Raw genomic sequence first — 23,728 nt, 5'->3', positions numbered from 1 at the left:
TAAGGTCTGCGATGATCCAAGCAAGGCATACTGTAACAACTCTAACAAATATAAGACATTGAACCTCAAACAATATGATTCCATATTATTTCGGGAATTTTTTTTCTCCAAATAATTGTAACAAAAGTTAGTAGTAAGAAAACATGAATGAAACATACTTTCAATATATGATAAAATATACATTAAATACAAGTTAGCAATCTTAGTGAAAACAATTTCCTTTACAAAGCTCCTAGTCTTTATCATTTGTTTTAGTGAAACATTTTCTTCCATTAAGGAGTGGAAACAATAAGTTCCTATCCAATGTGGAAAAATGTTCTCTCATCCAATGAACACAATTTCTTCCCATAATTGTTTGGTGGAGAAATGTTGCCCCTTTGCACCAAATGTTGCATCTTTTGCACAGAATGCGACTTACAACTGTGTTGTGCAACAACTTTATGTTTAATCTTTTGTAAAACCATGCAAATTTAGACATGTAATAACATCGCACCTTGCTTACTGTGATATGATCAAGAAACTATATATCTGAACTGGTGATCAAAATATGATACAGGAAATACTTAAAAAAGTATAAAATATGAGACATAACTGCATCAGAAAACGCAAAGACAAAACAATATCTACTTGGTGTGCTGTCATTACATGACATATACATGTCATGTAAGACATGACATGTACATGACATGTCATTACATGACAGCACCTGAAAAGCCACACATTGTGTGGGTTAACCTCATCTGATATTTTCCAACACACTGCCATCATGTTTAATCAGATGCCATCTGATGCCATCAGATGCCATCAGCAGTGAGTAAATGTCTCTCATCACATGTCGGACACTTTCCCTTGATGAATATCGCTCGCATAAATGTTCCTTCGCAAAGCAGGAAGCCAACCAACCGAAGAACATTACTCGAACTTGAAAGGATCTGTGCGATATACTGCCAGTGTCGAAAGGTTTGTTTCATTGCTTCCTATTCAAGAAATGTGGCAGTTAAGAGGATCTGGTGAGAAATAGAATATTGTGCTTCTGAAAGGCATCGACACACTCAGTTTCCCCTCTTGCCAGTTTGCCTGTTTCTCCTCTCGATGAGCATTTTCAGTTCTTTGTTATCGACCAGATCTCTCTGCAGGAGTGGGTTTTTATTGTGGCATCCAGTGACTGGACATCTGTAAAAAAAACATTAAAATTTAACAAGTATCACATCAAGCAGGCAATATAGATAATTTATCAATCAGCACAAACCTGGGATGATAATCAAGATCTGTAGGCCTCGGAATTCAGACATATTTACTGGCTAGATGCCGTGTGAAGTTTGAGATTTGCCATGAGGGGAAAAAGGCACTTTACCTTTTTTTTTCTGCTAGAAGACATACTGAATGTTGATTTTGTGTTAAGTCAACGAAAATACCAGTTAAAGTTCAAGATTCAACCTTTTTGCAGTCTTACAACAGACAAGGCCGGCTCACAAGATGTTTAAGTCTGGTCATCGTTAACTTGTCAGACCCACACACCAAAGTGTGCACAGTTCAAATAATCTCTCCTGGGGTACTACAGATCACCACATCAACATGTCCCCTGGGGATGGGGGGAACTATCCATAGGGTGCAGTCACAAACCAAAGCACACAAGAATATTTACAAGTAACCTCACAGATCCCCATTTATACACCTGGGTGAAGAGAGTTAAGCAGATAACGTGCCCTGCCCAAGGATACAAATGTAATGACCTGGTAAGAACTATAATCTGCAATCCATAGATCGCAAGTCTATTGGACACAAATGTAATGACCGTGCCCAAGGACACAAATGTAATGACCTGGTAAGAACTATAATCTGCAATCCATAGATCACAAGTCCATTGCCTTAGCCACTTGACCCCCAACCCATCATCTGCATGAAAAGTATATAAACACATGTGTTGGAGGGAAATGTCACAAACAAACAACTATCAACTTCATAATCCAAATATATTTTTCAGCATTCAACAAGTTATTTAGATACATACTACTTAACCAGATTCAATGTAGGGGAAGAATCAATTCATTGGAGCATGACTTCAGTCAGGAATCTGAAACATGTAACATTCAAGCAGTGTGGGAGGGTTCAACACCAAAATCATAAATCAATGCGGGGCAATCGATGACATATATGTTAAAAGCTGACTGTACACAGCCCAGGCTGACCGCCACCTGACTCAACCCAGTCGCCATGACCCACTTAAAGAAAGCTGTGCAGACCCATGGTCTTACAACTAAGCCCTGCACATGGAACAACTGATGATCAAAAAACACAACAACTGTTTCCTGTTAAAGACATGTGCTTGTCTGGGCCAGTTACTTCCCTGTGATTGGCTGCATTTGTCAAATCTGTGCAGTGTTTGTCGTGAACCCATCCACATTGTAAACTGTCAGGAAAACCCTACATGTTTTTTTTCCCAATTGTAGCTGACACAACTTAAAATTGGTGATGTCTTCCATCAGTTGTTACACAACCACTTTGCCCAAATATCCACATTGTCCTCACAATGACTGTAGAGTCATAAAGTTGATTCACTTGCATTCGGGCAGTGTGCCATGGGCTTAGGAAGAACACACGACCATAAACTCTGCTAACAGCATCAGTAAAGTACCAATCAACAAAAGGTAGTGAGGGATCAAACAAGCTTACTAATTCAAATCAATAAATCTGTCCTTTTTATAAGCTACCACAGAAGGCAACCAATTTTTAATATTTAATCAATACATCTGTGTATACAATACACAACTTAGTTTACAAACTTTGATAATGTTACTCAATTTTTCATTAATATTCAAACTGAAGATATATTGATATGCATCAACAATATTCTGTAGTATATAGATATATATCTATATATATATTAAAACAGAACTAGTATTATTCGATACAGGTGACTAACGCCTACAGTGGAATTACGACCTTCCTCTGGAAATACAATCAAAGCCTAGTGGTTAGGGTGTCCGCATATAAAGCAGGAGGCCCGGGTTCAAATCCCGGTGGAGGCTGGAATGTTTTTCACTGTTCTGGATTTTCCAACTCATTACGTTTTCAATTAATATATATATATATATATATATATATATAAATATATAATATTTCAAAAGAATGACCCACTTCATTCCTCTTCGTTGCTTCATGAGTTCTGCCACTGCCTTCCTCTCATAGCTGTGTCCACAAGTTTTATTCTTGACCGGGTCAATCATTTCTCCTTGCGAGATCGGGCACTTGGTACAGACTTCCACCTGAGTCATGGTGGGTTCATCCTCATCTTGCGATGATTGGCTACCAGCCACAGTCTCTTGTGTTGGCATCCCTTCACCTGAGAGAAACAAACAAAACACCACACGGTAACCTCCAGTTCATAACTCTAAGAAAATGTGGTTTTTAATTCCTGTTGAAACTACCATCACACAAAAACTACCATACCATGAACCTTACAAACGGGTACTTCAGGTTACAGCCTTTTTGCCGACGTGTTAGCTATATCATGGTCAGGGATGTGCTCAGGAATATTTGAGTGCCGGGCAGATTGTGCGGTAGTGTGATCCACACCCTGGGAGAGGGATCTCATGGGTGGGGTACAGCCCTCCCCACTGGACATATTTTGCATATGAAGTATGCTTAGGTGGTGCTATTTTCTTATTCTGTGCCATGTATTCTTCCAGATTTTGGTTATGGTAAAATTTGTTAAATTATCATAAAAAAAGTACAGGGCAGAAATGTTTAAAATGCTGTTTGTGCTGGGCAGCATTCAGAACTGATGGGCGCAGCCGCCCGGTGCCGCCCAGTGTGAGCACATCCCTGCATGGTTACATTGGATACAAAAAATTCATCCACTCGATATAAATCTCAGACATTGATCTGCAGATGCCAATTCCTGTATGGCTACTAGGGATACGGAAATAGATCGAATAGAACCATTGCTTGCTGACTAACAACAAGGTGTTTATGCATACAAGACTCACCAAGGGTGAGATATGGTTATCTTTCTCAATTGGGTCATAACATCTACGGTAAGTATGAAAGGAGTATCGGAAGGGAGCTTCAAAGGCCACCATCAGATAATTATTTAATTTGTTTCCTGTTACTGTAGTTATAAGTAGGGTTGTTGCAATATGACATATCCTATATTGATCTTTTGGAAGTTTTGTTAACCCCACATACGATATCCTGATATATCGTATGACACATCTATGACATGTATCGTATGACACATACGATATCCTGATATCATATGACAAGTCCACTTTCAACTCAGCAAAGTGAGGTCACAATGAGCTGTGTGCATTGTACGAACAAATCGGTCAAATATCAGTTTCATTACGACACCAACTAAGAGTTTAAGCTTTCTTACCAGCAAAATTTAATTCGCTAATTCCCATTTTGTTGCCAGCAAAAATCTGTACTTCATAGTGTCATTCCTTGAAAAATTTGCTTTGCTTTCATTTGTAAAATATCTTGATTTCTTGATCATCAGCTTAAACAACTATAGATATCGTTTGGGACGATTTTGGCAAACATCATCAGGAGCAAATCATCATATGCATAGATATATTACTTCAATATCGCAAAACACCACAACACTAGCTATCTACAGGTGTTTTCTATGAGATTGTATCTACGAACCAGTTAAGAACCAACTTGCATTAGTGCAGTTTTTAGCTTGATGTCAACATTGGTCACCCAAAATCACAGATAAATTACAATGAACTTAAAAGCAGGTTATTGAACTGACCTTCGAACAACGACAATTCATTAATAAGATCCGAAGAAAAATGCAAGTTTTCAGATCGTAAAATCAAACACCATTCATTTCCTGATAGTAAAGGCAAACTTTTTGAACATTTTCCGGGGCCTTGACAAGTTTCCTTATTCTAGTCAAAACATTATTATTTTTCTCCCAAAAATTTTGACACAATTTGGATGTTCCATTACACCATCACATTTGCTTGTTTTATTACCTGGATGTTGGAGTTGCCAGAGCTTTTCCTTGAGTTCAATCATTTTATCATGATTTTCAGGGTCTTGAAGTGGTTCTTCGGTCTCCTCCAGCTGGTTTCTCAGTTTCGACTGGACGTTGAACTCTGCTTTAGGATCGATCTGCCGCATCTTTTCAATTAAAATAAAATAAAACTGTTAGCAAACTGCTTATCCACTAGAGAGCCTGTGTAATAGAATGTGTAAAAGTAAGTTGGCCTGACAGTTCGATCCTATAGCAGGATCTTCTTCAAAGGCTAAATGAAAAGTAACAGTAACAGAAGGGACAAAAACTTGAACAGAATACAGACAGGTTAATGAGCAGGGTAAACACAAAAGAGATAGATGTAAGGGGATTAGTAGACAAGGGATGGAGAGAAGAAAGGAAGAAACCAACAGGGGAAGAGGAGAGGTAGTCCGAGATTAACAGTGGAGGGACAAAGAGAGGATTAAGGGAAAGGGGTAGGGAATAAACTGGAGAAGGACAAAGACAGAAAGGTGTGGAGAAAAAATGGTGGAAGAGAGCTATGAGAAGAGGAGTGATGGGAGGAACAAGGGGAAAAGGAAGGGGGACAGAAGAAAAGTTAGTCATGTCCTTCCTGATCATGTTAATCTTTTCAATTAACACGATAAAATTTGGGATTTAAAAATTAGACACAATAAAGCAAAAAAAACTAAAAAAGATGTCAGGAAAGAAAAGGACAAAATATTTTTCAGAAATAAACAAAAGAAACAAACAATCATCTTATAAATTTCTTCCATATAATAGTTTGAATCTGTAATTCATTTGGGTGTATATAATCACTGAATGTGACAATATCCTGCCAAAACTGGAATGAGCTTTTGTCTCCAACCCAGCCAACTGGATTACAAAAGAAATGTTTGCTTTCAAGGCTCATTTCATCCAAATGTTAAGCACCATGGCCATATGATAGAGCCTTCACAAATGCAGGGCCTTTGAGACCAGCCTAAGCTTAATTTCTGTGTCAACAATATTTTTTTCCGCAGCATTCTGTCAAAACTTCATTCCTCGAAATCTGGTGTTGATTGATATCAATTTAACCAAAACTAATAAAAACCAATTCAGCTATGAACGGAAACTAACATTTAAACCAAGATTAGTTAACTACGTTCCACCTCCCCAACCCACCCCCTCACTCCCTTTAATATGAGCAAAACATCAACCTCCTGTGCAAAGAAAACTTGAACCAGGTTCAATTTCTTGGCGAACTGGACTAATTTCAAATCAACTTTGTCAACTTAATTTCACCAAAATAGAATCAAACGTTAAATGTAAAAAGACTCAATTGAACTACAGTGTAACTGTACCTGCTGTGTTACCACACCGACAGCTTTATTGAACTTCTGGAGATCAGCATCGAGTGCGATATACTCCTTCATCATTTCTTCCAAGTTATGAAGACTGCCCTCATTCTCTATGACATGAAAGATAAGGGGAAATATTGAATACCCTGCAAACTGTTACATACCACCGGGTTCGTGGTATTTATAATTATAAAAGTTAGAGGGCCCTACATTTTCATCCAAACCTTTTGAAACTAAAACAGCTTTAGGATGCAACTAAAAGAGAAAGATGAACAGACAGTTAAACTTGGACCAATAAACAAAACCAGAATGCAAAAATGCATTTTGGTTTTGATGATGTAACATGAGCAGTTTTCTTCATCAATCTGACGTAATGTATAGTGGTGGTGTACATGTTTACAAGGGTTTCACTATTTGACCTCTGATGACCTCAAATGATCTCTGACCTCCACCAAAAACAATATGCTTCTTGTACTTAATGTGGTACTTCCACACACTAAATATGAAATTGGTTTGACCTTCCCTTCTTGAGATATCCTGTTTACAAGCTGGGCAACACAAACGCACTCACACACACATGATACACACACACCCCATCATGAATGCTTCAGTTATGATTTTCATCGAAACCAAAAAGGAACAACGAAAAAAAACATTTTTGCTTTGAATAAAACCGACATTTCATGTTTTACCTCCACCATAAAGATGAGCAGACAGTTAAGCTTTAACCCATGAACATAGAAAAAAAATAGTCAACTTTTGCTTTGAATAAAATCGACATTTCATGTCTTACCTCCACCATTTTCGGCCAGATCCAAGGATACCTCTATGACATCACTCATGCCTTGCTCGATGTATGTCTGAACTTTTGCCAGCCCTCTGACTGCACTATTGACTACCTCAAAATGAGCTCTCCCGGAGTTAGCCATTCTCTGAAATCAAAAATTTATGAAAGTATTAAATTGTGAAATGTTGGCAGTCCATCCTTACCAACCACATCAGCTTGTTTTGACTACGTCAGTTACAGTAAGATTTGAGTTACATTCATGAGTGATTTCCAGTAAAGGTATAGTAATGTGTTAGAGATAGTGGAGTGTTAGCTCAGTGGTTAACGCCGGTGCCTTACAATCATAAGGTCCCGAGTTCGGGTCACTCCAAGATTAATGTATGCCGTCCAGTTACAGAGTTGTTGACAATTCATAATCATGGACGTTAAATATGAATCTAAGAGACTGACTTCGGTCAGCTTGCGGCTTTGATAAGCCAATGAGGCTTCTTTGGATGTTCCTGCTTGCAGGAGGATCTCAAATACATACATACATATATACACGCATACATACATATATAAAACCTGTCTGTCTCCTGTGGTTGTATTTGTCCCTTGTAGTTTCTGTTACTTGTCATTCAGCCTCTGTAGAAGATCCGGCTAGGATCGACACGTCAGGCCCATTTTTACACATTAATTTACAGTCTGTTGCTGCACACAACTTGTTCTCTCTACAAGAGTATAACAGAGACTGAGGAACAACTGTACAGTACATATACTCAGAAAACAAGATTACTTAAAAGTAACACACTAACAATACAACTTACAACCTACAGTAACAATAGTCTGAAGCAAAGCTGTCACAAAAGACACCCATCTGATCCACAAATTGCATTTCTTCTTATTACATATAATAAAGCTAGGAACTTATAGGTATATTAATTAACAGAATGTGAGACTACACTTGTCAACATAATGGTAGGCTACAAATTCCAGGATCCTTGCTACTGTATACGGTTTTGATTGCACATACTCAGTCAAAATACTCAGTGAAGTGGGAAGTTATATTTACACAAAACATAAAAAATGATGCCGACCACAGTTCCAGACATTTGATTAGAGTAAAACAACCATACAACTTTATAAATGTTTGATTTCAGAATGTGCAGTGAAACCTAATGAAAGGATTTTCCAAGTTATCATTTAAGCCAAGGAATTGCCTAGAACCTATCACTCATCTTCATATTAAACATTGCTTTAATATACTTCAACTATAACTTCCAATGATCAATTTCCCAAGATACCGATAATAGTAAACTAGTCTAAAAAAAAAGTCTGAAAGATGTTAGTGTTTTTTGAACTCCAATGTGGCTGAGCTATCAACTTCCATCATGGTATGAAGAGAGTGAATTTGTGTAACCGCTGCTGTGGAGACACATGAAAAATAAATTTAAAGCTAAATTGGGGATCTGCCCATGCTGTGTTCCTCACTGACCTTCCAGTACAGACCAACTGGTGACCATTCACTACAACTTATCACCAAACTATCTATTTCCCCTGGGTAGTTTTAATTTGGATATAAAAAAAACATAATCGTATAGGGCTTTAATAGTCCTTAATAAGCCTACTGTTTTTCTTGGAAAGCAAATATGCTTTATATGTCCTTTATCTTTGAGTGTATGGTATGCTTAGAGGTAGAGGTATGCATATTGACCCTAATTATGACAAATTTTCAAAATATGATCACTTTAGTCAAAACTTTTTTACTGTTTGAGTACCACCCTGGAGGAAATTTACCTCACTGGGAAATGCAGTCATTTTGTGTGTTCATAAAGTATAGTAAAGGCTTCATAATTGACGCACCCCCGTAATTGACGCACCTTCAATTATTACTAGCAACGATACAGCAGGCCACCTAAACTTTTTGCAGTCAAGCAGAATGACATATTTCATGAGTTTGAATCCATTTCAGCTATTTGCTGACCAAATTGTGGTATTTTTTAAGCTATTAACACCCTCCCACCAGTTTTGCACATTTTTTGGTCATTTGGAAATCTTACTTCCTAAAAATAACCAACATTACCTCAATATGATAACACTGCTCTCTGGAACCTGACCAGTCTGAGCTTAGAGGCTCAGAGCATAGCAAACAGCATCTAAAGTCAATGGATGTATACTAAGGCCTACACTACAGTTAGTTCTACAACGAATGTGTCAATTTAGGGGTATGAAAGAACTTGACACGGCAGACATTTTGTGGTCAAATTCTGCTCAATTGTGTGGTGCATAAGCACAGAACCTTAAATATTTTGAGATCATAACATTTCTGAGGAACTACACATATGAAAAACACATACAGTCGAGTGATTTGGATTTTTCCTTGATAGATATCGTTGATCAAATCCTTAAGTGCATCAATTATGAGCCCACCATGCTACTGTATGTCTGAGAACAATTAGGAGAGTAAAGACCTCCAGGAAAGTAATTTTTAAAAACTTCTAGCAATTATAGCATGCCATAATTTGGGGTCTATACAGTCTACCTTAAATGTTGGTGTTTAACATTTACATACTGTTGACCGTGTAATGTCACAGAAATTGTATGAACACATTCCTAGGCATAGTGCATTATTATATGCAATGACAGGTTGAAATGGCATTCCCAGAAAATAGTAGTTAAAATACCTTAACTAAAGAGTACTCTACAGCTAAATAATATTTCCTTCGGCCGATTGATGATTCCTGTTTCATGATTTTTCCATTTTCAAGGGTCTCAATGATAGTATTAGTACTGTATAGTGAAGTACTGTACAGAATGAGCGGGTCACTACCCTTAAATTATATGTCAGACTGGGATATTTACACTAGCCTCGGCTAATTACTAGAGTAGTACTACTGTATGTTGCCTTAGGAATAACATGTGTATCAACTGTTCACAGGCCTGGATCTAAATTACTGTATAATAATAACAGAGTTCAACTTGCCGTAGGCTAGCCTAGTAGGACTACAACAGGCTAGGCTAATTAATTTCCTTAGCGATGCTTAATTTCCGTTCGTGGAATGAGTACCAATAGTGGTGTGCAGTCTGAGCTAGTAGTAGGCCTAGGCTAGTACTAGTAGGCCTAGTACAGTAGTAGTGGGACTAGGCCTAGCTTTGATATACAGCTTATTTGGTTACATTTTAAAAGCATACGCTACTACCGTCAAAGTAGTCTTGAATAATGATCGATGTTTTTGCCAATGCAATCCTTTCAGCAAGACTTTACGACTGGAAATTTGGAATAGGCCTAGACCGTAAAAAAAGGACGCCAAATCTTTACATTTCGCGGTATTCCTTGATCACTATTTTTAGTACAGGGGTGCTTCGAAGTAAAATGCAACTTATTCAATTATCTACAGATTTATTATGCTTGGATTCGCGTTCCACACAAAGCTCAATTTTACTACGGTAGGGTTTGCCTGCTGAAAAGTAAACACAACAGAACACAACAGAAGGCTCTGCATGTCCAACAGCCACAACTTTTTATGTAACAGAAATCTCTTAATCACCGTAGCACACAACCTCACAAACGTCTAAGACGCCATGGACAAAATTCGTCTAAAGAAAACAATCCGGGTGAAAGTCATTAGTATGGGGAATGCAGAAACAGGAAAGGTTGGACGGACTGAGTGTTTTCAATAGTCCTAGTTAGGGGGTCTAGGCTACTGTAGCCTAGGCCTAACTTTGGCCAGCCTTGGCCTAGGCCTGTTGGATGCAGTAGCCCAGTGGCAGCGTTAAGGGTTTTCACTCAATTATTTGTAGCTTAAAAGTAGAGGCAAGCCAATGTAGACCTAGTACTCAACATAATACATATTAATGGGCTTGGTGCATGTCTAGGCATGGCTAGCAACAATACTGTCCCCATGAACAGGTACAGTAGTGTACTAACACTGATGGTCTAAATTAGCCTTGTATTTTGTAAGATGCAGGCGTTATACTTGTTATGTTAGTCAAAGCCTATTGAGAAGTACTAGCCTAAACTGCTACACAAAATTTAAACTGCTTCACAAAATTTAAGCACTACATAATTCACTGATATTTGCTATTAAGCTAAGAAGATACTAATAATTATTGTTTTAAATAAAATTTCCTGTTATGAAGTGTTTTTCCATTCTATTAGGATTCATGTTCATTTTCAGTCCTGAGGAAGATACAGTTTTTGTTGTTGTTTTTCATTTATAGGATACCCAAGGTGTTTTCCTAGTTTTGACATAACAAGCAGTAGCAAGGCCTACTACAAGTTTTGCTGCACTTGACTTCTAGCCAATAGAAATAGAATATGAATCATAAAACCAAATGCACTAACCTGGTACAGTAGGTACATTAATGGGCCTCATATTCTAACATTGGGTGTTCCTTTACTCGACAGAGTTGCATCATTAAGAGGTATTGTGAGAAGAGATTTGTCAGCAAATACCTCTCTACTATTGGCATCGACTATGGAGTCACAAAGTAAGTACTTATTGTTCACAATGAACTATGAACTTGATTTTCTCCAAACTTGTTTCCTTTGCCTCTCCTTTTCCTTTCCTTTCCTTTATTTCTCAAAACCCCACCCCCCCCCCCTCCATTTCCCTCTGTCCTATTTTTCCCTTTCCAATATAAACAGTACCTACAGTATAACCTTGTTTTATATTCTCATTGTGAAGTAAGCAATAATGAGGATAGACCATTAGTATACCTTTCTAATTCCAGTGACAAATTTAATTTTATGGATACAGTAAGGGAAGCCTCGCAAATCTAACCGCCATGTTCGGGCCGGCGGAAATCTCGCAGCGCTAGCTCATTTTGCATGCACATATTGGTCCCATGGTTGAATGCACGCCAGCTGATAGCCAGCTGGAGTAATGAGAACAGCGTCATGACAACACAAGGCTGCCTATTGTTCACAAACAATGAGCAAACTTGGCCAAGTTAGCGGATTAACTTTAGCTATTGTGTTCTTATTGGATTATTAAAAGCTTGACTGGGGCTGTGAATATAACTGTGTAGTGTGGAGGGTAGTTTTGAGACAGTGTGCACTCAAGTGTGACTCATTATCTGCTTGCAGCTGTGCTCATGATAGCCGCGGATAAATCCACCGGCCCGGAACCGGCGGTTAGATTTGCGAGGCTTCCCTAACTTCATATTAATAGTCGTCTAATTTATGTCTCTGTTACTTTCTTGTTCGTCTGTCGCCAACAGAGTTCTCGCCAAGGACAGAGAAGTCAAAGTGAACATATTTGATATGGCTGGACATCCAATATTCTATGAGGTATTTTGTTTTCTCAATAAACAATGCCCCTTAAAGGAAAAAAAGGAAGAAATATTTCAGAGTCAGTACTTGTGGCTCTTTTTTCTTTCTTGTTGTTTTTTTTTTTTAGTCTAACTTTAAATAAGGTATTAATGAATATTCAACAGATCAGTAAGAAATCTGTTTGGGTTTAGATTTGTTCAATAAAACCTTCTCAAAAGGCTTGAGTATAAATTGTTCATCTGAGAGACTTTCTGTGTGTGTGACCTTGATGTTTCTCAGGAGCTTATTGTCAGTGATTTAGACAGTAACATAAGACTTCAGACTTGTTTTATTTTCCAAAAACATTTTCCATCTTTGTTGCCATGCAAAGAAGAAACTAACATGGAAAAAGTTTGGGATATTTGTGGAATATCTTTCGTTTTATTATTTATTTATTTATTTTTGTTTAATTATTATGTTTTTTTTAAACATTATAGAATGATAATCATCATTTTCATGAATATCATTAACTCACAGGTTCGAAATGAGTTTTACAAGGACACCCAAGGTGCTCTACTAGTGTTTGACGTAACAAACAGGGCAAGCTTCGATGCTCTTGACTCCTGGCTGGCAGAGATGAAACAAGAAATAGGAGATCCATCTGAAATGGAGAAGGTCGTCTTCTGTCTCTGTGCGAATAAGGTAAAGAATTGGGTTCTTTATTACCGAATGAAATAATTAGAAGAGAAAGTGATTTTCTAAGCAATTGGACTTACAAGTGGTAAATACTCCTTACTTCCCTGGTTGTAACAATTAAAACTATAATTTAGAGATAACCATGTTTTGAAAAAGAGCTTTCAAAAGTAAAAGGATTGAGCTCAACAAATTATTATTTAACAAAATAGATGATGCAAAAGTTACAGTGACAGTAATGCATGGGCACATTCAGATTGTGCTTTGGGTACTGCCACTTGCCATCAGGGAAGCCTCACAGGCTACAGTTAGCATGAAGAGTTGAATGAAGTATTTGTATGTATTGTATGTATTTTTAGATCCTACTGTAAGCAGGAAGAAGCCTCATTGGCTTATAAAAGCAGCAAGCTGACCGAAGTCAGTCTCTTAGATTCATATTTAACGTCCATGATTATGAATTGTCAATTGTCAACAACTCTGTAACTGTACGACATACATCAATCTTGGAGTGACTCGAACTGGGGCCTTAAGATTGGAAGGCACCAGCGTTAACCACTGAGCTAAACCTCCTTAATCCCATTGCATACCATACACAGGGAATAATTTATCAAACATCGCATCACAAAATGGTCAAATTCCTATAGAAGTCCAAATATGTATAGAAATTTTCCACACAGGGACCGTAGTATTTAATAAGATGTGCAGACACTTCAAAACTGCAACACAAAATTGTTCCCTGATATGTGAGAGCGTGTTGGACTATTTGCTAAGGCGACTCGTGATCCAAGAGTTGCTGGTTCGATTCCTGCCTAGGTCATTACGTTGTGTCCTTGGGCAAGTTGCTTTATCTCAATTGCCTCTCTCCACCCAGGGGTTAAATGGGTACCTGTGAGGTAACTTGTCATTTGGCGCAGTATATAACTGCAGCGGACTGGAGGGATTGTCTCTGGGACAGGTTATTATTGACCAGGGGTAATATATATAACGTCTGTAAAGTGCTTTGAAACCTATCGCTGGTATAAAGCACTATATAAATCAAACATTATTATTATTATACACAGTACTGTGAAGAGTGAGACTACTGTTCATCGGTAGTAGTAGTTACTAGTAGCAGTTACTAGTAGTAGTCGTAGTAAGTAACTAGCTACTATTACTACCTACTAGTAGTTACTAGTAGTAGTAGTAGTAGTGGTAGAAGTAGTAGTAGTAGAATTAAAATGCATAAAGTCTTGAAATTGTGATGTTTTGTTTCACATTTTCGACTTTCATTTGTAAAATTTCGACCAACTTATTTTTATCTATATTTCTCTACTTTGAGACACAAGTTAGTGGTATTAGTAGTAGTAACTAACTAGAAGTAGTTACTAGTAGTAGTTACTACTAGTAGTTACTAGTAGAAATATCAGCTACAAAGTGTCAATGAAGAATACCTCATTTGACTGCGATAAATTGTCTTCATCTAGAGTGATTTGAAAAATTAAACACCAGTGTGTACCATAAATGTTTTAGGAACTACTGGTTCCCTGCTTAATTGCTATAAAACAAATCAAAATATGAACTTTTTGCTTAAAAGCTGGAAAGGAATATCATGCTTTAAATTGGTGAAAGTTGCATAACATCTGCGTCGTGTTTTTCATTGTTTTATCTTTTTGTATTCTTTCAACACAGGTGGACAGAACTTCTCAGAGAGCAGTGGAGGAATATGAGGGACACGCTTGGGCAAACAGCAAAGGCTTTCATTATTTTGAGACTTCTGCAGCATCTGGAGACGGAATCTCTGAATTATTCGAGGTAACGACTGTCGACCACCTAACATTAATTTAAGCCAAGAAACATCTGCTTATTACTCAAAGATGTAAAAGCAAGAGATTTGTTATGGTTTTCATGACCAGGGGCCACTTTTTTTGTGACAAGTAGCTCCAGTTTATAGGGTTTTCATTGGTCACTGAGCCAACCAGACCCACCAGAGGCCATTTGGCATATTCTAATTTTTTTTCCATCATACGTATAGCCCCATTGATGCATAGCACTACAGTATCACACAGTGACATGGTTGCATGTGTGATTAATTTTTGCAGTATGTTTGCTGGGTTTTTTTTGGGGGGGGGGGTTATCAAGAGAGTGGTTGGTTGGCTTAGCGCTATTAAGTGTTACAAAATGATTCCAGGATCTATAGGGACCTGTTTGGCAGGTTATAGGGGCTGTTTGTCACTCTGCCATCGTCCTATCTTCAACGTCGGGTTTTAATCATTTACAAAACGGTACTATGAAAGATTTGTGATTTGGCTTGGTAACAACAAATGCCAGTGTCACTTGGTATTTTGGAAGTGAGAGTTTCATAGTAATGAAACTTGAGAAGTCACTCCCACATGAAATCTGTTACATGTTGTTAATTAACTGATAAAGAAAAAGACATACAGTAATTGTCAGTTTCATCTTGGGACCCCACAGATGGTGTATGGGACTCCACAGAGTTAGTATGGGACTCCACAGAGTTTTTATGGGACTCCACAGAGTTTGTATGGGACTCCACACAAAGTTTGTATGGGACTCCACACAAAGTTTGTATGGGACTCCACAGAGTTTGTATGGGAATCCAAACAGTCTGTATGGGGCTCCACAGAGTTTGTAAGGGACTCCACACAGAGTTTGTACGGGACAACACAGAGTTTGTACGAGGCTCCACAGAGTTTGTACATGACTCCCCAGAGTTTGTACGGGGCTCCACAGAATTTTTGCAAGGCCCCACAGAGTTTGTACAGACGCCACAAAGTTTTTGCAGGGCTCCACAGAGTTTGTACGGGGCAAGCATGAGTAATAAGCTTGAGTAAATATGGAAATCTTGGTAATGTAAAGTCAAGTGGCTTGGTGTAGAGTGTCTGCTGCCTCACAATCACTAGGTTCCCAATTCAAACCCTTTGCCAGGGACCAAGTTCTCTATACAAAGTCAAAACTATTGCAGTGTTGTAGAGTACATGCAACCTTCCAAGGATATGTATGTTATTCAGATTGGAATGTAGGTTTTAGAAGAACTTCCTTCACAATGGCCTCACTACACTACAGTGGGTGAAGTTGCCATTATCTCCCACTGTCTGTTATAAAAGTGGTCAGATGCTGGGGATCAGTGTCCGTAGGATTGGGGGGGGGGGGGTTTAAGGTGGCAGACCAGCAAACACGAACGGGTGTGACAATTACACACTTGCCTCAAGATTATGTCAACACTCATCCAAAAAGAGAAAGATTTATGACTGTAAGCCAGTAATTATCAGGGATCATCACTGTAATATATTGGGTCTGGAAATAAGAGGTCCTTCACACAAGATGGCGGATTAGCAAAAACAAGGTTTATTTATCGATCAGCTGTTGAGGGTGCATAACAATACATGTATGCTCCTATTCAAGTATGTTACAATCACATAGATAGGGTTTCAAATGAGCTGCCGTTGGCTCTGTAACCCCACGTCATTCACTAAACTAATAATTTCTTCATTCTTTCCACGCTTTTTGAAAAGCTATCGTCGTGTCAGGAAAAGAAACAGACCACTGGAAAAGTTATAATTTACAGTAGATAGCTAATGGTCCATTTTGGCATAAATATGTTTACAATGTACCGTGTACAAATGAATGTAGTGTGAATAATGGCGTTATTTTAAAACCTCATTTTTCAAGAAACTGTTCCAGGGCTTGGTGACTGCATACGAGAATGGAGGTAAAGTCGAGAGAATTAACACCACACTAGGATACACAAAGGAACAAATTGATGCAATACAGAGACTGAAAAGTGGAACAGATGACTGGAAAAGGCTTGGCCTGTTACCCGGCGCCAACAAGTAAGTATTGATGTGATCAAATACCCCCTACAGTCATCCCACCTCCCTCCCACAGCCATCCCGCCCCCCCCTCAACAACATATTTTAAAGAAAAAGGGGACACAAATGTTTTGGGTCTTGTGTGTGATGCATACTCTGCTGAAAGGTGAAAGCGACATGCTCACATAAGCAACATACTCAAATTAGCAACATGCTCACATAAGGAACATGCTCACTTAGCAATCACTGAGTAAGTCACCATACCATCCATTGGCCTTAACATTCGTTCTTATACAATTTTGTGAACGGAAAATCATTCCTTGAAGTATACAACATAGAGTGCAAACTTACAATTCAATTCAATGTTAAACAATTACTATCAGGGTTGTCATTAACTATCTGGAAAAAAAAGCGAAAGCAGCTACTACTAGCACAAGACAAATTACTAGTTCATAGAGTAGTTATGAAATATGGCTTGAATGTCATGTGAATGAACTAATGGCACAGGAATGAATGAATGACACAGGAATGAATGAATCATTGATATCATACGAATGAATTAATGAATGACATAGGAATGAATGAATGACATGAGAATGAATGAATGACATAGGAATGAATTAATGAATTACATAGGAATGAATTAATGACATAGGAATGAATTAATGACATGGGAATGAATGACATGGGAATGAATTAATGAATGACATGGGAATGAATGAATGACATGGGAATGAATTAATGACATAGGAATGAATTAATGACATGGGAATAAATGACATGGGAATGAATTAATGAATGACATGGGAATGAATGAATGACATGGGAATGAATGAATGACATAGGAATGAATTAATGAATGACATGGGAATGAATTACTGACATGGGAATGAATGACATGGGAATGAATTAATGAATGACATGGGAATGAATTAATGACATGGGAATGAATTAATGACATGGGAATGAATGACATGGGAATGAATTAATGAATGACATGGGAATGACTGAATGACATGGGAATGAATTAATGACATAGGAATGAATTAATGAATGACATGGGAATGAATTAATGACATGGGAATGAATGACATGGGAATGAATTAATGAATGACATGGGAATGAATGAATGACATGGGAATGAATGAATGACATAGGAATGAATTAATGAATGACATGGGAATGAATTACTGACATGGGAATGAATGACATGGGAATGAATTAATGAATGACATGGGAATGAATTAATGACATGGGAATGAATTAATGACATGGGAATGAATGACATGGGAATGAATTAATGAATGACATGGGAATGACTGAATGACATGGGAATGAATTAATGACATAGGAATGAATTAATGAATGACATGGGAATGAATTAATGACATGGGAATGAATGACATGGGAATGAATTAATGAATGACATGGGAATGAATGAATGACATGGGAATGAATGAATGACATAGGAATGAATTAATGAATGACATGGGAATGAATTACTGACATGGGAATGAATGACATGGGAATGAATTAATGAATGACATGGGAATGAATTAATGACATGGGAATGAATTAATGACATGGGAATGAATGACATGGGAATGAATTAATGAATGACATGGGAATGACTGAATGACATGGGAATGAATTAATGACATAGGAATGAATTAATGAATGACATGGGAATGAATTAATGACATGGGAATGAATGACATGGGAATGAATTAATGAATGACATGGGAATGAATTAATGACATGGGAATGAATTAATGACATAGGAATGGATGAATGAATGACATAGGAATGGATGAATGACATGGGAATGAATTAATGACATGGGAATGAATTAATGAATGACATAGGAATGGATGAATGACATAGGAATGAATGAATAACATGGGAATGAATGAGTGACATGGGAATGAATGAGTGACATGGGAATGAACCAATGGCACAGGAATAAATGAATGAATGACATGGGAATGAATGAATGACATGGGAATGAATTAATGAATGACATAGGAATGGATGAATGACATAGGAATGCAATGACCGGTAAGTGAAATTCAAAGACTATGTAACTTCTGCACAGTGATACAACACAATAGTAGTTCAAGAGAGTTTCTTACGTTTGTTTTTTCATCTGATGTCAAAACATTGATTTTTCTTTTCCCACTAGTCAAACAGTAAACTCAGACAAGTTGTTTCTTCTTTCTCCTTCTTTCACACCATTCAGAGATGAAATCAATAAGGCTTACAGGAAATATGCAGTCTTGCTCCATCCCGATAAGAATATAGCTCCGGGTAGCGAGGAGGCTTTCAAGATCCTCGTCAGTGCCAGGACGAACCTCTTGAAGAACAGATGAAGGGCCACCATCAGCAATAGAGTAATATCGCCTGTGTATGGTATTCTATTGAATATGCTGTCACGGAGTCAGTATCGTTATCAACCAATTCGTGAGGCAGACGTCTGGCCGATGGGATCTCTCTGTTTTCTGTATGTCGATAATACAGATATCTGACCATTGTGAGTCGTGCTGCGGTCAGTTTACAGGGATGCTGACCCGCTAGAAAGGAGCCAATCGAAGCTAATGTGTAGGAGGGAAACGTGGCTGGTCATCCCCTAGTAGTATCTGGTACCGAGGTCAGAACTGACCGAGCAGCTACGGACACGCCAAACGCTGCTAACATGTGACAGTGATGCTTCAAGACTGGTGACCAACTGACAGATTGATGACCCAATCAAAGTCAAGGTTTGCCTGGTCTAGGCAACTTGGAGATGTATGTAACTGTTTGGGACAACCAAAGGGTAACCTCTTATCTATCTTGGGAAGGTAAGGGGAAGAGAAGGGAGGGGGCAGGGGCATGTGTTGTTTTGAGAGCAGTCAAGTAGCATCTTCTGAATATGATAGAGGTCCACATAGTTTGAACAGATCTCCAAAGAGTTTGTACCTTGCTCCAAGTAGTTTGTACAGGACTTCACATAGTTTGTACAGGACTCCGCAGTTTGTACAGGACTCCACAGAGTTTGTACAGGACTCCACAGAGTTTGTACTGGACTCCATATAGTTCGTACAGGACTCCACAGTTTGTACATGTAGGACTCCACAGAGTTTGTACAGGACTCAACAGAGTTTGTACAGGGCTCCACAGAGTTTGTACAGGATTCCACATAGTTCGTACAGGGCTCCATGGAGTTTGTACAGGACTCAACAGAGTTCGTACAGGGCTCCATGGAGTTTGTACAGGGCATGCATGAGTCTCATCTCTTTTACCTTATCAGATCCAATGGATACTTTTTATTTGTTTCTGTGTTTTTTGCGGACCTGTTTCTAACCTTTGCAGTCAGATTTTGAAAACAGTTGCACCTAAAAGCAAGGATGAATTGAAGAACCTTGTGAGGAGATGAAAATCAAACCTCTTGGGGAAAATCAAATGAAAAAAAACACCATTGAACAGACTGAGCCCTGTTACTTGTATAGCATGGATAGCTCCAGGGAGAGTTCCTAGTGGGCCCAGCTCCCCCCACCCCCCCTCCCCAGCCATTTTGAAATCATCCTGGCTCTAAGACACTAACTTACAAGCATATTTTAATTTGATTAAATCAACTTGAATGTTGTAGAGGTTAATAAGTAGACTTCACATAGTGTGAAATTTCATATTTTTTACTAATTGTTGCTATGGCCTTTGCAGATTATAACGTTGTTAAGTCTATCTGTCAGCTTAGTGATGCTGCGAGGTTTCAATGATGCGATATCTTGTGAAATGGAGAAGCAAAATTTGGTTATATTTGTATGGATCTCTACTTTTTATACATAATATGACAACACTATCAGAGAGAGACTTTGTTTTGGTTGCTGGCTTAATGTGGCCTTTGTTAATGCCAGAAATATCACCATTGCAAATATGCCACAACTTACTGCAGTTTCTGACTTTTTATGGGAAAGGAAATCTTTTTGACAAAAGTATTTGAAACATTTTTGGAAAATTTTGCTTGGACTAGATATTCTTACATTGTAGAATCTTAATCGTCAGAAATGTGAAGCAGAATTTCTCTGCCTCTCTGAGTTTTAAACTGTTATATTTATGCATAATTGGATATCCCATTACATCACTATGCAACAGCCATGTCATATGTACACAGAAATGGATATCTATTAGTAGCAACCTAGCGTACGTACAAATAATGGGATATCCCTTCTCGTCAATGTAACTTATGTACTAGTAATGGGATATCCCTTATCATCAATATTACTTACGTACAAATAATGGGATATCCCTTATCATCAATGTAACTTATGTACAAATAATGGGATATCCCTTAGTATCAATGTAACATGTACAAATAATGGGATATCCCTTATCATCAATGTAACTTATGTACAAGTAATGGGATATCCCTTAGTATCAATGTAACTTATGTACAAGTAATGGAATATCCCTTATCATCAATGTAACTTATGTACTAGTAATGGGATATCCCTTATCATCAATGTAACTTATGTACAAGTAATGGGATATCCCTTATCATCAATGTAACTTATGTACAAGTAATGGGATATCCCTTAGTATCAATGTAACTTACGTACAAATGATGGGATATCCCTTATCATTAATGTAACATGTAAAAATGATGGGATATCCCTTAGTATCAATTTAAGTTATGTACAAATAATGGGGTATCCCTTAGTACCCAATATAACTCTTGTACAAGTAATGGGATATCCCTTATCATCAATGTAACTTTTGCACAAATAATTGGATATCCCTTTATGCATCTGTGCAACTAATATAGCCCTTATTATTACCAGAACCGTAGCTCTTGCAGTTTACCCATTTTTAATAAAGTCTTTAATTTCTTATTTTTTCATAATGACAAAACAGAAACATCAAGACATTTATATGCAATTTAATTAAAATCCGTCCATTTCCGTTGCCATAGTTACAGTGATGATACCGTCTGACATTAAGGAGGATATGTCAGCATAGTTTATTTAGTTTGTATATTTAATATTTAAAGTTGTTGTTACATCTAATAACTATTACTATGTTTAACATGAGCTACAATAATATAACATTAGCATCCAAGCTTCTGCTCGTTTGTTCATTTTCTTTCATTTTATTCTCGTATACCAGGGTTTCCCTAACTTTATCCCCCTCCCCCCCCCCCCCCCACGAACCTCCTGTGGATGTCAGAGTTGTCCACGAACCCCCAACTTTTCGAGACACGATCTGAGTCATTAATACACTATAATACGTATAACAGTGCTTCGTAAAAGATCAAGTTCATAGTGTTATATTGTAGAGTGTGTCGATAGGTACGACTTTTGTACATTACTAAATTATATGATGATTTATTTGTTTCAACATAGTAATATTTGTTTCAACACATAGTTTCAACACATAGTAATCTGTTATAATGATATAACAGATTTTAGTTCAACCAAAAGTACTCTAGTTTTGACTTTCAGAAACGTCTCACGAACCCCCTTGGGATGGACTCACGCACCCCATGGGGGTTCATGAACCCCAGGTTATGGAACCTCTGGCGTAGACTGTATTCCAGTCTTTTGTATAAACTAAATATAGCTTAGAGCATTGGTTAGGAATCGATCAAAGAATTTCAGTAACTATAGAACGAAAGAATCGGGCGTTTCTCATAAACAAAGTATTAAGCATTATTGTGTAGAGTAGACCCAAGCTATTGGCTAGCAACTCGAATAACAGAGAGATAATTACCAGCTTTATTACAGTCGCATGCATCAAATATCTTCAATATAATCTGTCACTCCATATGTGGCCTTGACATTGCAGTATAATGAGCTTCGGTAAAATGGTTGTTACGAGCAAACGTTATTGTTGTACTCTAGTTTATTTTCCATTGTTTGCCCTAATACTCCATTGTCAAACTTGAGTTTGTTGAAAATAATTATCGGGACTGGTATTTATAGCCAAACTGAACAAATAGTTTATATATTATTACTTACTGATTATTATTATTATTATTATTATTATTATTATTATTATTATTATTATTATTATTATTATTATTATTATTATTATTACCGGTTTAATTAATGCGATTCCTTTGGAGTGGCGTCGAGATTATGTTCAGAATTGTAATTTCCCCAATTGTAATGAGATTTGGCTGGATAAGGTCTTACATTCCAACTCTACTTCCCAGTGTGTTTATTCCCGATATTTAGATAAAGTCGCTCAGATACCTACCGCCAGCCGTAAATGGGCTAATGTGTTCAACAACTTGACGACTGAAGATTGGAATAGATTCTACAGTATTCCTTGGGCTACAGTTTCCGAATCAAAAATCCAATATTTTCAGTTTAGAGTTTTACATAGAATAATTGGGACCAATAAACTTCTTCATACTATCGGAAAATCCGACTCTCCAAACTGTACCTTTTGCGATACGCATATTGAAAGTATAGAACATCTGTTCTGGAAGTGTAGTGTGACATCCACCTTTATTTTAGGGGTTGAGGCTATGTTATTAAATAAGCAATTCTTCTTCTCCAAGAAGGATATCCTTCTTGGTTTCGGTGTTGATGTAGCTCACCCATACAATTTTCTTATTTTATATATGAAGCATTTCATCTTTCAATGTAAATTGAATAAATGTATTCCTGTTGTAGAGGATTTCTTCTATAAATTTAAGTTTACAATAAGTGTAAAAAAGTACACACAACATCGATATCGTAGTAAAAGTAAGGTTAACTTTATGCAGCTTAAACAAGCCTTTAGGACATGTGATTCTCTTTTCCATTAATCTCGTTCGATCAATTGTGCTGTTTATTAGAACAACTGTTATTTTGTTATGACGTTTATTTAATCTGAAGCATGTATAGTATGAAAATATGA

The 23,728-nt window shown here is 37.5% G+C and overlaps 2 protein-coding genes across 5 annotated transcripts in view; one reads left to right on the top strand and one right to left on the bottom strand.

Moving 5' to 3' along the window:
• LOC139954660 (E3 SUMO-protein ligase NSE2-like) overlaps positions 1 to 10,463 on the bottom strand; it is a 78,729-nt gene extending 68,266 nt beyond the window's left edge. The window contains exons 1-6 of one of the 4 annotated variants that reach the window (XR_011788157.1): positions 10,294 to 10,454; positions 7,121 to 7,259; positions 6,331 to 6,437; positions 4,986 to 5,133; positions 3,139 to 3,343; positions 736 to 1,173 (exon numbers count right to left, since the gene is read on the bottom strand). Coding sequence is in view for 3 of the 4 variants with exons in the window: in XM_071954570.1 (XP_071810671.1) it covers positions 1,053 to 1,173; positions 3,139 to 3,343; positions 4,986 to 5,133; positions 6,331 to 6,437; positions 7,121 to 7,256 (717 nt within the window). In the remaining variant the exon portion in view is untranslated. Of the gene's footprint in view, positions 1 to 65; positions 1,174 to 3,138; positions 3,344 to 4,985; positions 5,134 to 6,330; positions 6,438 to 7,120; positions 7,260 to 10,270 lie in introns of those variants that run through there. The other 3 variants (XM_071954570.1, XM_071954569.1, XM_071954571.1) reach the window with 3 other exon arrangements.
• Positions 10,464 to 10,552: 89 nt separating this feature from the next.
• LOC139954659 (dnaJ homolog subfamily C member 27-like) lies at positions 10,553 to 21,986 on the top strand. Its single transcript, XM_071954568.1, has 7 exons — positions 10,553 to 10,747; positions 11,502 to 11,584; positions 12,317 to 12,386; positions 12,885 to 13,049; positions 14,709 to 14,831; positions 16,710 to 16,870; positions 19,089 to 21,986. Exons 1-7 carry the CDS (start codon positions 10,676 to 10,678, stop codon positions 19,216 to 19,218), a joined length of 804 nt encoding a protein of 267 aa, XP_071810669.1. The 5' UTR covers positions 10,553 to 10,675; the 3' UTR covers positions 19,219 to 21,986.
• The last annotated feature ends 1,742 nt before the right edge of the window (positions 21,987 to 23,728 follow it).

Source organism: Apostichopus japonicus, chromosome 17 (assembly GCF_037975245.1).
Source record: "Apostichopus japonicus isolate 1M-3 chromosome 17, ASM3797524v1, whole genome shotgun sequence".
In the NCBI taxonomy this organism is placed as follows: Eukaryota; Metazoa; Echinodermata; class Holothuroidea; order Aspidochirotida; family Stichopodidae; genus Apostichopus; species Apostichopus japonicus.
Note: the sequence above shows the minus strand (reverse complement) of the source record. Positions and strands in the feature narration are given on the sequence as shown.

What these genes read in the sequence shown, in the direction of transcription:
- LOC139954659 (XM_071954568.1), top strand. Translation starts at nt 10,676, where the DNA reads ATGGACAAAATTCGTCTAAAGAAAACAATCCGGGTGAAAGTCATTAGT. An exon ending in GGAATGCAGAAACAGGAAAG is followed by an intron (nt 10,748 to 11,501) that starts GTTGGACGGACT and finishes TTTACTCGACAG; the next exon opens with AGTTGCATCATTAAGAGGTA. An exon ending in GACATCCAATATTCTATGAG is followed by an intron (nt 12,387 to 12,884) that starts GTATTTTGTTTT and finishes ATTAACTCACAG; the next exon opens with GTTCGAAATGAGTTTTACAA.